General features: G+C 26.0%; 1 protein-coding gene across 1 annotated transcript in view; it reads right to left on the bottom strand.

The window, feature by feature from the left end:
* The window catches only part of LOC111640746 (vacuolar protein sorting-associated protein 13A-like), a 188,095-nt gene extending 172,503 nt beyond the window's left edge, over positions 1–15,592 (bottom strand). The window contains exons 1-6 of the mRNA XM_023386792.1: positions 15,473–15,592; positions 7,986–8,167; positions 7,544–7,688; positions 6,421–6,868; positions 6,230–6,342; positions 5,480–5,620 (exon numbers count right to left, since the gene is read on the bottom strand). Coding sequence (XP_023242560.1) covers positions 5,480–5,620; positions 6,230–6,342; positions 6,421–6,868; positions 7,544–7,688; positions 7,986–8,167; positions 15,473–15,592 — 1,149 coding nt within the window. The remainder of the gene's footprint in view (positions 1–5,479; positions 5,621–6,229; positions 6,343–6,420; positions 6,869–7,543; positions 7,689–7,985; positions 8,168–15,472) is intronic.
* Between the last annotated feature and the right edge of the window lie 38 nt (positions 15,593–15,630).

Genomic DNA, 15,630 nt, shown 5'->3' with positions numbered 1-15,630 from the left:
TGAAATACAAAGAACATTAACAAGAAAATTGAAGAAATTTGTGAAAGAAGGTCATATCCAGGCGAGTCAAAGTAAAGAAATACTTTCAAAGGAAAACGTAAGAATTCCTAAATTAACTGTCAGAATTAAAACACATAAACAAAATAAATGTAGACCAATCATAGACTTTAGATTCACATTATTATATAATTTAGAAATCTTTATTAAAAAGATATTACAGGATATACAAATTTCGAAATATGCAGTTAAAAATGCTGATGATTTAATTACAAAATTGCAAAAAGGTGTAATCTTGTCTAATTATAAATTGATGAGTTTGGATATAACATCTATGTACCCTTCTATTACTAAAGATATGATTTTGAGCAGTTTACGTAAGTATGGTGTTCCTGATTATTTAAAGGATTTAATTACTTTCACATTAGATAATAATTATTTTACAGTGAAGGAAAAGAACTTTTATCGACAAACAGAAGGTATTTCGATGGGCTCCGTAATAGGACCGAAATTAGCAGAAATTTATATGCTGGATGTGGACATGATTCTTTCAACATTAAATGGAGTTATGTTTTTTGCAAGGTACGTCGATGATATTTTAATAGTGTACGATAGTACACTAACAACAAACTTACAAATTTTGGAACAAGCTAATAAAATTAATTTGAATATTAAATTTACTCAAGAGCATGAATTAAATAATCAATTAAGTTATTTAGATATAACAATTAAAAGATTTGAAGATCATTTGGAATACTGTAAATTTGAAAAACCGTGTAATACGAGAAAAGTAATTAATTATAGATCATACTGTCCTTTAAATCAAAAATATAATGTATACCTGATGGAAATAACAAAGATTTTTTCTAGAACAACAAATATAGATAAAAGAAAAGAAGAAATTGAAGATACACATAAGAAATACATCTTAAATGGATATCCAAAAAGATTACTAAATGATTGGTTCCACAGATTTTTAAGAAACAGGTTTAAAGTTAAACGTTGTCAAGAAATAATAAAGTATGTATCATTTCCGTATATAAAAGGTATTTATGAAAAATATAATAACTTCTTTAATCATAAATTAATTAGATTGGCTCCATCCTTAAATAACAGGTTATCAAATATGATGATCATCAGAAATAATGCTAAAGATATATTAGAAGAAGAAGGTGTTGTTTATCGGATAGAATGCACGTGTAACAATCCTAGTTTTTACGTCGGTGAAACAAAACGAAGATTAAGGATCAGACTGTCGGAACATTTGGCTGCCGTAAGGTTGAAAATGAGTAATTCTCCTGTCTTCCAACATTGTAATAGTAATAATTGTCAGATTAATATTAATAAATTAAAAATAATTTTTAAGGAAAAAAATATTGTAAAGCGAAAGGTAAAAGAACACTTCGCTATAATTATGCAAAACAATAATGTTAATTTAAATACCGGAATGTTAACAGCGGAATGCTGGGAATTTTTTGTTAACCATATAAGTGGCTCTTCAATGAGTTGACTGTTAGAACGTAGATTTTGTGCTGTAAGCCCCACTGAAGAGGCCATAGGCGAAATGCATTTGGGAAGCTTGTTAGTAATGATGTAAATAAAAGTTTTTTCTCTGCATATTATTTTCTTTTTTATACCTTTTTTAAACTCTTTTTTTAAAAATTTTATAGTCATTATTGGCTTTTTTTAAAAATTGAAGTTTTATATTATCCAAAAGTCAGAAAGGAAAGAAAAATATAACTTTTTCGTAATTTTACATTTTATGTAAGAAAACAAAAGCATAAAAAAATATTATTAAATTTTTCCATGTCTAATTTCAGATTTTGAAGTTAATAAAACAAATTAAAATGTAACATGCAATAAACGAAAATGATGTATACAAATTTCCGTGTATTTAATAAATAATAATAAAAATAAATAAATAAATAAAACAATAAAAATTAATAAAACAAATGACCATTGGAATTTTGACATATCATATGATTAACAAATTCATGTTTAACAAGAAATTATTATATCTATTACAAAAACATTAATATGTTTACTTTTTAAAGTATTATATTAATCCTTATTTCAAGATCATAAAAACAACCACACACAACACTGATATCATCAACAACATACTCAACAAACCAACAAGTGGTGTGATAAAATCATAAAATTTGAAACAAGCTAGTATAGTTATATAATAATTTGTTAAACAACTACTGTGTCAAAATAGCTGGCTATTAATCTTCCATTATCAATTTTATAACAGAGTATTGATTTGGTGTCTGGGAGATTCATTATTATTATGGGATCAAAAATTTAAAAATAATTTAAACAATTATTTGTTTGTAGAAATATTTCTTAAGAATTTTTATATAAAATCTTGTAAATGAAATCTCTAGAAAATTCATATTTGTTTTCAAAATTCAAAAGAATTAACTAAATATGTTAATTACATATACATCAACCAAACTTGATTATTAATGGTCAAATGAACTGCCAGATTATTAATTGGGCTATAACAAGGCTAATTTAATAGTTAGATGTAAAGCAGTTTGACTGTAAGTAAGTGGTTAAACTGCCATCTAATTATGGCAGTCTAACCACTCTGGAAAAAAAGATCAGCCCATTGTGGGACTCAAATCCTTAACTCCTGCTTAGCATGCAGATGCATTGCCAATTATGCTAACTGAACCCTCCCTGATCTTCACTATCAGAGTAATTAACTGAGATTACTCTTGTTGTAGCCAGTAATTACTAAACCAATTAATTAATTAATTAATTAGTTTAGTAATTTAATTGTTCTGGAAGCAATGATTGTAGGTCTGATTAGTGGAACTAACTGACAATGCATCTGCATGGTAAGCAGGGATTGATGATCTGAGTCCCACCCAGNTTTGTGTTCTTTACAAAGTAAAATATAATATATGTAAAATTATATATTTGAAAATTATAAAATATGTTTAAAGTGTTATAATCTATTTGAAATATCTAACATTTTAGCAAGAAATGTGAGATTATAAAATAAAAACAAAAAAGTCACATATCATATGACAATGTTTGAATTTTCAGTTTTTTTTTATTCTGTTTATTTTTATCCAATTTTGTGTATAACTTCATTGATTAGTACAATGGCAGATGGATACATATTAAGGATCCAGCACATCAGCTCCATTCTTGTTCTGGAAAATACTGTAGAAATATCAAATTCTTTTCAATCAAATGATCTCTAATAATAACTTTATAGAATTATTGTCAATAATGTAAAATTATTAAATAAATATCACAAATCATTAGCACCCATATTTTTTAATTACCTAAATTATATCTTATATAATATATATAGATATAATTTATTTATTTATTTTTTTTGCATTTTCTTTTATGTCTTTTAGTTCTCTAATTTTTATTAATGTATTGATATTACAATTAATTATAAAAAATGCAGTTAAACCATACTTATATGTTTTTCAAGGAAACTGAGAAAAATGTACAAGTTAAACTTCATAGTATCGATATCTCAGACTTTGTCAACATGTACTGAGAAATCTTTGCTCAAGATTAGAAGAGTGCCAGGAGCATAACGAATGCCATTTAGATAACATCATTTTTAGTAAGTAATTTTTCAATAGCCATAGATTAAAAATAAAAATAAAACTTTCTTTGAACATTTTTTATTTTTAATTTATTTTACTTTTAAACTGCACTCATCCTTTCTGGACACCCTGTATTTTCTCCCAGTTTCCATGTGAAATTTCTGATTAAAAGTTTGATCTTAAGAACCAGTACTTCAGTATCAAAAACAAATAAATAAATCAGCATATTTTTTATGTTTGATATATCAGTCTTTAATATTTTAGAATAGAAGGTGAAAGACTTTACCTTCTACTTAGATATTTACAGTAAAAATTATCAATCTCTCTCGTTTTTTTTAATTAAGCATGCAAGTGCCAAAATCATTTAGTTTCTAATATTCAGAAAGCAATTAGAAGACAATATTTGCTTCAATTTATTATATACAGACACTCCTCAACTTATGATGGCTGATTGAGTGATATGATGGCTGATAGACAATATTTTACACAAATGATGGCTGATGTGAGTGAAGTGAAAGCTTAAAAACTGTTATAATTTGAGGATTATTTTTAAATGATACATTTGAATTCAAAAAGCTCACACCTTGCAGCATCCCCAGTCTCCCAGCATCCCCATGTACTTCAGAAGAAGATATCAAAATGTTCTTTACTCCAGAAACTGGGTTATACTATATTGTAAAAAGGTATCAATAGCCCTGTCAGCATACCATCTTTTCTATTTTTTTAAGGTTTTATAATAAAATTTTATTGCATACTTTTCTGGTGGATGTTCAAATATTTAAAAGATTACTGTGTGTGTGTAACATTAACATAATATACTTCTTAATTTGAAACAGTGTCTGTCTCTATTTTTTGTTTATTTCACACAATGATATAAACTATTTCTTTTGTTTTAATCATTCATTCTTTCCTTATTTTTTGTACATTTTACAATACAATATGCAACATTATGTACTGTATAACCTTACATATAGCTTTTTTTATTTAAAGTATTTACTATTATTTTCGATTTACAATGTGTTTTTCATAACACATTGAATATGAAAAAAATGAACTCAACCAAATTATAAATAATATCTTCCAATTCATTCAGAACAGAATAAGATTTTACATTAAAGATTAGCACTTAATATAGTTAAATTTGTAATGAATAAATGCAGTTTATATATAATTCTAACAAGAAATATCTCAGATGATATAAAAAAATTTATGAGGGATTGCTCTTATTTAATTGATTGATGAGCAGAAGTATATTCAGTATCCTCAAAAAAGTTTGTGCATTTTTGAAACAGGAAAAGCCAAATGAATATATTTATAATTTATCATAAAAGTTATTTACTCAAATTTCAGTCTCAATATTAGTTCATATAAGACAAAATTTGACATAGATTCTCTGCTCTTTCAGGTCAATCACTTCAGGATGCAGTAAAATTCACAGAACATTTTTGTTAAAACATATTTAAATGATTTTAAAAAGCATATTCTCTTTGCTTGAGTTCTTAGAAATAAATTGAAAATAATACATTTTAATATTACTTAATATAATACAACTGTGGTATGTCAGCACTACTTTTCAGTTATTCTAAGATTTTCTGTTATTCTTTTAGATTTTTATTTTGTAATGTTATTGGTGACTATACATATATATACAGTACATCATCAAATCTATAATATAATAGATTTAATGATAATATATTTATTTTTGAATAATTTCAGGCTTTTTTAAAATGTACATTGACAAATATATTAGTTATTGTATACTAAGTTAGTTATAAAAGAATTCTTTTTAAAAAAATTTGGATTTTGGATCTTCTCAAATATATAGTCCAATACAGTAATTATAAAAATGTTATGCTTAAAAAGTAAATGAGATTATAAAATTTAAATTCTAATATTACCTTATGATTTGTAACAGCGTATTCTAATCCTGTACGTGTTATAACTGCTAAAGATTGTAACTTTTCAGTTGTTACTTTTTTAAAATCTTCAAAAGTAATAGTTGGTATGTAGAAGAAGGCAATTAATTCTTTTAAAGCATGCTAAAATTTAAATAATGTATTATTAATTTAAATTCAGATTAAACAATATACAATACAAAATCTTATTTTCTGTTTAATTTAATTTTATTCTATTTTTTAAGTTACACGCAAGCTTTAAATTCTGATCTGCTTTATTTACAAAAATTAAGACAACATATAGATAACTATTTGAATAAATAAAAATATTAAATTATTACCAGTATTAAAATAATTCCAGACATAATCTCAAAATGATTTTAAGATTTAGTGATTTTAAAAATAAATTAAAAATAATCAATCAAACAAGAATGAACAATTACATATTTTAATGTCATAAACACTATAAGATTATTAGAAATAAAAAATTTATTTACTGACTAACATTTCTAGACCTTTTCAGATCCAGCATCAATTCAACCAAATTATAAATAATATCATCCAATTCATACAGAACAGAATAAGATTTTACATTGAATATTAGCATTTTAAATGTAGTTAAATTTGTAAGGAATAAATGCAGTTCATATATAATTCTAACAAGAAATATTTTTGGTAGTATTAATAAATAAGAAGAGCAATTTTAACTTAGTCAAAATCAAAAATAATGTTGTGTTTTAACTTCTACTTTACCTCATGGTATACAACTTCCATTGGTTCAGCATTTATTGTTAATCCATAGTCTGCTTTTTCATGCAAGGGATTTTTTTCAAAGTCCAATGCAAAAACATGAGCAAGATTAGATCCTGTAAACATAATTTTTTTTAGTTTAAAATATTTATTTTGAAATAGAAAATGATCATTGTTAAATGAGATTATATTACCACTTGTAATATTATCAGCTGTCATTATTGGAACAAGATCATTTTCTATTGATGCACCTTCCACAACAAAACTTTCAGTTCTTGCAGAAATTTTAAATGCTTTATTAGAAGGTCTTGTTTCTATACTTGTCACAAATTGAGTTAATGTAATAACAAGAATTTCCTTATCAAAATTAATTAGAGAAAATGTACAGTTTGCCAAAGTAAAATTTAATTTATGAGCAATATATTGTTTTGAAGTTTCTAAAGTTTCATCATCAAAATAGCCAATGGCTTCATATAATTTTTTTTTTTCTTCTTGTGTAAGTCTTGACCAAAGACTTTTTTCTCTCTCTCCCAATACTTCAAGCTCATTTTCTTCTTCTTCAGAATCTGAACCAAACCAAGATTCCCACCATGATTTATCTCTTTTTCTTATTATTGTTTTTTCTGGCTGTTCTTTAATAAACTAAAAAAAGGTTAAATATATAAAATAAATAATATAACAACGAAATCAATATAATGCAGACTTAATTATAATATTAACTTCATAAAAGATTATTTCTAAATATTAAAGGTCCTCTTATTTTTCTACAAGAAACATTTTATAAAAGTATAATTTGTGTTTGTATTTAGATGAAATTTATTGTTTACAGTAACTATATATACAGGTATGTATATAAAACAATAAAAAAGTCTAACACTGCACTTAACTAAATATATAAATAATATTTCTTTTACATTCTTAGCTTTCCTCAGATGAATGATGCCACAAAAATTTTTAGAATTACATGAAATCATGTAATCAAGTTATCATGCAATGAAAGTTTTATTACAAAATATTATAATATGATAAATAAAGCATTTCATAGCTAATAATTTAATACTTTTAATTTTGAAGATTTACCTAGAAGTGTACATTTAAGAATAAACAGGGGTTACAAAATAAATTTCATACTAATATATTTTATAAAGAATAAATCACAAATTATCTGTCTTTACTAGATTTGCCTGTTAAAGATTGATTATAGTTCTGATTTAATGTCATTTTTGATTATCAAAATACTATTACTGCATGTGTAGATATATTATTAATTTTGCTTTAAATATATATTAATATTTACTATTATTTTGCTATATTTACCTCTAATTTTGTTTCTTCTCTTGCCATTAAAATATTTGCTATATCCATATGATCTTCTAAAAGCTGCACATCAAGACGAATTTCAGTATTGGTAGGATACGAAAGTTTCTGTTTATACATTTCTTTATACCTTCTGTATCTTTTTCTAAATATAGAATTTATTTAAAACATTAGTTGATTTAAATAAATATTACAAACATCAACACTAAATGAATAAAAAAAATAATACAAAATAAAGAAGAATGAATGAGGCGTAAACCATATGTATCAACATAGACAATGAGAAAATTAGTTTTTTGGTATTAAATTGATTTTATTTTAACTAAATTCTTCATTAACTATATTAACCCAAAATACTTTTTAAATATTACAGTGATAAAATTATAAAATATTAATTACATTATATCTTATTAGAATTATTATATATTTACAATAATTATACCTATGTTCTTTAATTCTTTGCCAAGAATAAGGACGGATATATTCTTCTACAATTGCAGTATATGCATAATGCCACCATTCCTTAGCATGGCCATGAACAGGAACATTACATTGATATTTGGCAAAGCGTCTGTTTATTTCCATTCTTTCAAATGATTTACTTAAATTCAATATACTGATATACTAGAACAAAAATTATTATTAAAAAAATTAATGTTTAAGATATTAAACAAATAATAAAATACATTTTCTGTTAAATACAATTTAAAAATATTTTTGTATGAATTAAAATATCATCATTATCAGTAGTAATCCAAGTTATTACTATTATTATTATTATTATCTTGGTAAAGAGTATCCTACTCAGCTTAAATACTGGTGCCTAGTACTATGAAAAAGTTAATGTTATAAATATATGTTGTTCATGTATATATCTGTGTTTAGAGATTTTCCTGACTATGTGACATGTGTTTAATATGGCAGCCTTCTATAGTATGATGTGTGAGCTGTTATGAAGCACTAATGTTTCAAGACTTTTGTTTAGTGTATATGGCAAGATGCCATAGGATCATGGGATTAGATCAAGCTATATTACTGCTATTATTAATAATTACGTGCTAAGTAATTACGGAAATAATGAATTAAAATGTGGCATACAGAATTCATACAATTTTAAAATTACAATATTTTAGAATGGTTTCAGAAATGAGGTGAGAATAGACAAATAAAATACTATATTTCAAGTAAAAATAAAACAAAAATGAAGCAAAAAACATAAACCATGATGAGTAAAACACAATAATAAATACCTATTACCAATAAAAGCAGAGAACAGTAAAATAAATAAACTATTTATAATATCATATAATAGAAGATAATTTTATCAAGTTTAATAAAATACATATAAATTTTTCACATACATATATTACATATATATAAATTTTTTGTATATTAAATTCCTATAATCCATAAAAAAATAATGAACATTAATAATGACCCGTTTAATGAAATACAAAGAACATTAACAAGAAAATTGAAGAAATTTGTGAAAGAAGGTCATATCCAGGCGAGTCAAAGTAAAGAAATACTTTCAAAGGAAAACGTAAGAATTCCTAAATTAACTGTCAGAATTAAAACACATAAACAAAATAAATGTAGACCAATCATAGACTTTAGATTCACATTATTATATAATTTAGAAATCTTTATTAAAAAGATATTACAGGATATACAAATTTCGAAATATGCAGTTAAAAATGCTGATGATTTAATTACAAAATTGCAAAAAGGTGTAATCTTGTCTAATTATAAATTGATGAGTTTGGATATAACATCTATGTACCCTTCTATTACTAAAGATATGATTTTGAGCAGTTTACGTAAGTATGGTGTTCCTGATTATTTAAAGGATTTAATTACTTTCACATTAGATAATAATTATTTTACAGTGAAGGAAAAGAACTTTTATCGACAAACAGAAGGTATTTCGATGGGCTCCGTAATAGGACCGAAATTAGCAGAAATTTATATGCTGGATGTGGACATGATTCTTTCAACATTAAATGGAGTTATGTTTTTTGCAAGGTACGTCGATGATATTTTAATAGTGTACGATAGTACACTAACAACAAACTTACAAATTTTGGAACAAGCTAATAAAATTAATTTGAATATTAAATTTACTCAAGAGCATGAATTAAATAATCAATTAAGTTATTTAGATATAACAATTAAAAGATTTGAAGATCATTTGGAATACTGTAAATTTGAAAAACCGTGTAATACGAGAAAAGTAATTAATTATAGATCATACTGTCCTTTAAATCAAAAATATAATGTATACCTGATGGAAATAACAAAGATTTTTTCTAGAACAACAAATATAGATAAAAGAAAAGAAGAAATTGAAGATACACATAAGAAATACATCTTAAATGGATATCCAAAAAGATTACTAAATGATTGGTTCCACAGATTTTTAAGAAACAGGTTTAAAGTTAAACGTTGTCAAGAAATAATAAAGTATGTATCATTTCCGTATATAAAAGGTATTTATGAAAAATATAATAACTTCTTTAATCATAAATTAATTAGATTGGCTCCATCCTTAAATAACAGGTTATCAAATATGATGATCATCAGAAATAATGCTAAAGATATATTAGAAGAAGAAGGTGTTGTTTATCGGATAGAATGCACGTGTAACAATCCTAGTTTTTACGTCGGTGAAACAAAACGAAGATTAAGGATCAGACTGTCGGAACATTTGGCTGCCGTAAGGTTGAAAATGAGTAATTCTCCTGTCTTCCAACATTGTAATAGTAATAATTGTCAGATTAATATTAATAAATTAAAAATAATTTTTAAGGAAAAAAATATTGTAAAGCGAAAGGTAAAAGAACACTTCGCTATAATTATGCAAAACAATAATGTTAATTTAAATACCGGAATGTTAACAGCGGAATGCTGGGAATTTTTTGTTAACCATATAAGTGGCTCTTCAATGAGTTGACTGTTAGAACGTAGATTTTGTGCTGTAAGCCCCACTGAAGAGGCCATAGGCGAAATGCATTTGGGAAGCTTGTTAGTAATGATGTAAATAAAAGTTTTTTCTCTGCATATTATTTTCTTTTTTATACCTTTTTTAAACTCTTTTTTTAAAAATTTTATAGTCATTATTGGCTTTTTTTAAAAATTGAAGTTTTATATTATCCAAAAGTCAGAAAGGAAAGAAAAATATAACTTTTTCGTAATTTTACATTTTATGTAAGAAAACAAAAGCATAAAAAAATATTATTAAATTTTTCCATGTCTAATTTCAGATTTTGAAGTTAATAAAACAAATTAAAATGTAACATGCAATAAACGAAAATGATGTATACAAATTTCCGTGTATTTAATAAATAATAATAAAAATAAATAAATAAATAAAACAATAAAAATTAATAAAACAAATGACCATTGGAATTTTGACATATCATATGATTAACAAATTCATGTTTAACAAGAAATTATTATATCTATTACAAAAACATTAATATGTTTACTTTTTAAAGTATTATATTAATCCTTATTTCAAGATCATAAAAACAACCACACACAACACTGATATCATCAACAACATACTCAACAAACCAACAAGTGGTGTGATAAAATCATAAAATTTGAAACAAGCTAGTATAGTTATATAATAATTTGTTAAACAACTACTGTGTCAAAATAGCTGGCTATTAATCTTCCATTATCAATTTTATAACAGAGTATTGATTTGGTGTCTGGGAGATTCATTATTATTATGGGATCAAAAATTTAAAAATAATTTAAACAATTATTTGTTTGTAGAAATATTTCTTAAGAATTTTTATATAAAATCTTGTAAATGAAATCTCTAGAAAATTCATATTTGTTTTCAAAATTCAAAAGAATTAACTAAATATGTTAATTACATATACATCAACCAAACTTGATTATTAATGGTCAAATGAACTGCCAGATTATTAATTGGGCTATAACAAGGCTAATTTAATAGTTAGATGTAAAGCAGTTTGACTGTAAGTAAGTGGTTAAACTGCCATCTAATTATGGCAGTCTAACCACTCTGGAAAAAAAGATCAGCCCATTGTGGGACTCAAATCCTTAACTCCTGCTTAGCATGCAGATGCATTGCCAATTATGCTAACTGAACCCTCCCTGATCTTCACTATCAGAGTAATTAACTGAGATTACTCTTGTTGTAGCCAGTAATTACTAAACCAATTAATTAATTAATTAATTAGTTTAGTAATTTAATTGTTCTGGAAGCAATGATTGTAGGTCTGATTAGTGGAACTAACTGACAATGCATCTGCATGGTAAGCAGGGATTGATGATCTGAGTCCCACCCAGGCCAATCTTTTCTTCCAGAATGTTCTAATTTTAAATTAAAAATTAATTTATTTCTAATTATTAAATTTATCATTACACGACAAACTAATCATCTAAATACAGCTGGATTGTTTTATATGTAATCATTAAATTAGCCTTGTAATAGCCTGATTAATAATCTGGCAGTTTGATTGAAATTATATTCATTACATGAAAACAAATTTAATACTGATTTTCAATTTTTATTAGTTTTGCAAATATTATAAACACAATTAACATTTTTAGATATATAAAACTGTCACAATATATGCACATCTATATTTAGTCACAAGATTTGTGAGTGTATTTAAAAATATGCTTTCAATAAAACATTAAAATGTCACAACACTATCAAAATCTTGTCAAAAATCTTTAACTTCTAGTATTGTTAGCATATATAATTTTTGTCCTACTATTAAATTAGTAATAAAACAGAACAGAAATAATAAAAATAATTTTATAGTTAAAACATCTATTCTGTATATATCATAAAAAATTAAGACAATAATAATTTATGGTGGTATCTAATAAATTCTCATCAAATAAAAATATTGCATGAAGTTTGTTAATATGATTCACGTTAATATTAATTAAACATATTGTAAAGTACTTGTATATATCATTATAAAAAAAAATAATTTAGTAGAAAACTATCTGCCTTTCTGTAACAAGACATTATAGATTAAATCAAAGATTGTGTCATTTGTCAGATGTCATGTCAATAACTGAAGGTTAATTGAGTCAATATGTTGTGAAATAATCTTAATGGCTCTGAAATAAATGAAACTTTCTGTGGCTAAAACTATTCTATAGATAGCAATATATGATAAACAACATAGGTATTTGGTTTAAAGGAAATTTAAAATATTGTATATGTGTATGTATACGTAAATAACCACAAAAATTAACTTTTTTCCTCTTTTTCTCAAATATAAGGAAATGCAATACAATAATAAAGTAATTTGAAAGCTTTGATTTAAATCCTTTTTAAACTGCATAATTAGGTTGCAATTTGAAAAAATTGCACACCTATAAATTCCTACTGTCTATCCATCTGTCTTGTCTTTCCTTAATCTCAGGAATGGAGTTAGATAGATAAAGACAAAACAGATATGGAAACCTTAGGGGCAGGAGGCCCTGATTAACTATATATGAACTTTTGATGCAAACCGGAAGTCATGTTATTTCAGTTCAAAAATTTTCCCTGAAAGGTGTTAGATATATGATCGACACAATTTGATTGTTAAAGGAAAAGTATAGTGTACAGGGACAAGCCACTACTAATTTAACCTATTCAATGTTGAAATTCTTCTCTGTTGCCTGTGACGCAATGTTGAATTTTTGTCGATGTTATGCCTAACAATTTTTTTTTTTTAAATAATAATTGTGTTTACTGTGTCATTAAAAATTTTTTTATGTTGCACAAAGAAAATAAATATATTGAAAATATAAAAACGAAAAAAATTATATTCCAAAAGTTCGTTTTAATATAAAAATTGTGACGCATAGCAACATTTAGTATCAAAAACGTTCCAATGCAAACACGAAAATATTCGGGATCGCCCACGCAGGTCAATGAGGTGAACACGAAAATATTTGAGAACAATGCAGGACAGGTTAAGTTATGGCAACGCAACACTCGGGTGATCTGACTAGGATGAAATGCCTTCTGGGAGGTGTTTTTAAGGGAAACTGGCCCCTATTTAGGCATTACAGACGTGGATAAATCCCGGAAAACTCCACGTAGCCAGCCCGTCTCAGCAAGGTGTGAACCCACGAACGAACTCCCCGTGTTCAAGGTATGAAGACCACTTAGCCACTGGTGGGTTTTTACCGAAAGAGACTTCGACTCGAAGAATCTTCCGATGAAGTGCTACTCATTATTTTTTTGAAGGGGATTCCCCTTCTAATCATTAAGGTTCGTATATGTTCACTTTTCTGCCACCAACTACAACAAACGAAGGTATTATTAAACAAAGTTTACATGTTTGTTGCTGTAACGATAGATACTANAATTGCATGTTTTAACTCAAATAGTGTTGCCACCTTTTCAAAAATGCTGACCCGGAAAGCAGGTCAAGTTTGTTCGAACTGAAGTTCCTGATGCATGCGCAATGTCATTTTACAATGCAAAGAATAACGTGCATGCCGGTTCTAAGTCAGTTACAGTTAGGGACTAGGGACTTGTGTAGGAGCAACGTAAGTACTGTAACCTAAATTAAGAAAGAGCAGGTACAGATAACTTAGCTCTATTTGAGATGTGTACAATAATACATAAAAAAAAAAAAGACAGGTTGTGTGCCACACATCGGCATAAACAGACTAATATGGCAGAATTGCAGATGGGTTTCAGTGAGTGTGAGTTCTTTCTCTGTTAAAATAGTGTAAATTTGTAAAAATATTTGCAAGATTGCAAGAACTTTGTTTCATTGTAATTTCACAATTTCTACAAAATTCCTGGACAAAACTAATAGTTCACCTGAACAGTGAGTCAATTCCCGGACTGTCCAGGTGAAAACCGGACAGGTGGTAACACTAAACTCAAATATGGCATGGAAATAGTATTGTGTGCTTAAAATGCATAGTGACATCTTTTATAAAAAACTAGTAGCCTGGGATGTCCCCTAGTGGGCATTATTTACAAATTTCCATGAGGCACGGTTCTTTTGACTTTTTTGTTCCTATCAATATGCTCTACAGCTCAAGTCCCAATGGTAAGATTTACCCTCCGAATGAAGAGGTGGTGACCCCCCAAACTGTAGCCCCTGTGCGAACAATAAAGTCAAAGGAACCATACCCTTACTCGCAACCCTTCGCAAGATATAAGCCCCTGAAATAATAAATTCCTATTACAAATATACTGAATTATTTATATTGTTATATTGACCAAATAATAATTTATGAGCCAAATGAATAACAATAATTTATATTGTTAATTTAAATAATAATTAAAATCGTTAATTTGAATGTTTGAAATATGACACATGATAGGGGTGCCTCTAGTGTCCGTTATCAAACGGTTATGCAGACAGACACCCATTGAATGGGTTATATATATAGATGCATATGTTTATTTTGTTGACCTTTAGATGTTTTAAACTTACTAATTACACAAATTCAACAATAGTTATAAACTTTTAATGAAAAAACTTTCATCTTTAGAATAATTAAGGCTGTTTTAAATAAATGAATGATTTTTAAATAATTACTATTTTTAATAATTCATTTAAAAATAATTAATTTAAATTTGTTTATAAACTGAATGAATGACTCAACAAAATTTTAAATTTATTTTTGTCTTAGATGGAATAAACCTTAATTATTCTAAATACAAAAGTACTTTCAATAAAACTTTTTAACTATTATACGTCAAATTTGTGTAATTAGTAAAAAGCAAAATTACACTCAGCATAATGACTTCAATTACAACTAATGCAAACTTCATTTTCTCAGCTATAATTTCACACTAGAATTAGTATAAAAGAAATATTAAAATATATATTTGATAAATGTTACATAGTATTCAACTGTAAAATAATAAGTTTTTTACTTGATTGATCTATTTATTGTAAATCAAACTTTTACCTGTTCTCTTGAAAGTTGTGAAGCAGCATCTTGTAATAAGAAATCAAGCAGAAGTTTTGGCACTTTTGCTTCACTAGATTTGTTGAAGATCATCTTCACTTTTGCAGAAACTGGTTTCATAACTAAAGAAAAGTGAATATTTTAATTAGATTAAATTT

The sequence above is a fragment of the Centruroides sculpturatus genome, unplaced genomic scaffold (assembly GCF_000671375.1).
Source record: "Centruroides sculpturatus isolate CEXI.00-Female unplaced genomic scaffold, Cexi_2.0 scaffold1447, whole genome shotgun sequence".
NCBI classification, from domain to species: Eukaryota; Metazoa; Arthropoda; class Arachnida; order Scorpiones; family Buthidae; genus Centruroides; species Centruroides sculpturatus.
This window is presented reverse-complemented; position numbering and strand designations above follow the sequence as displayed.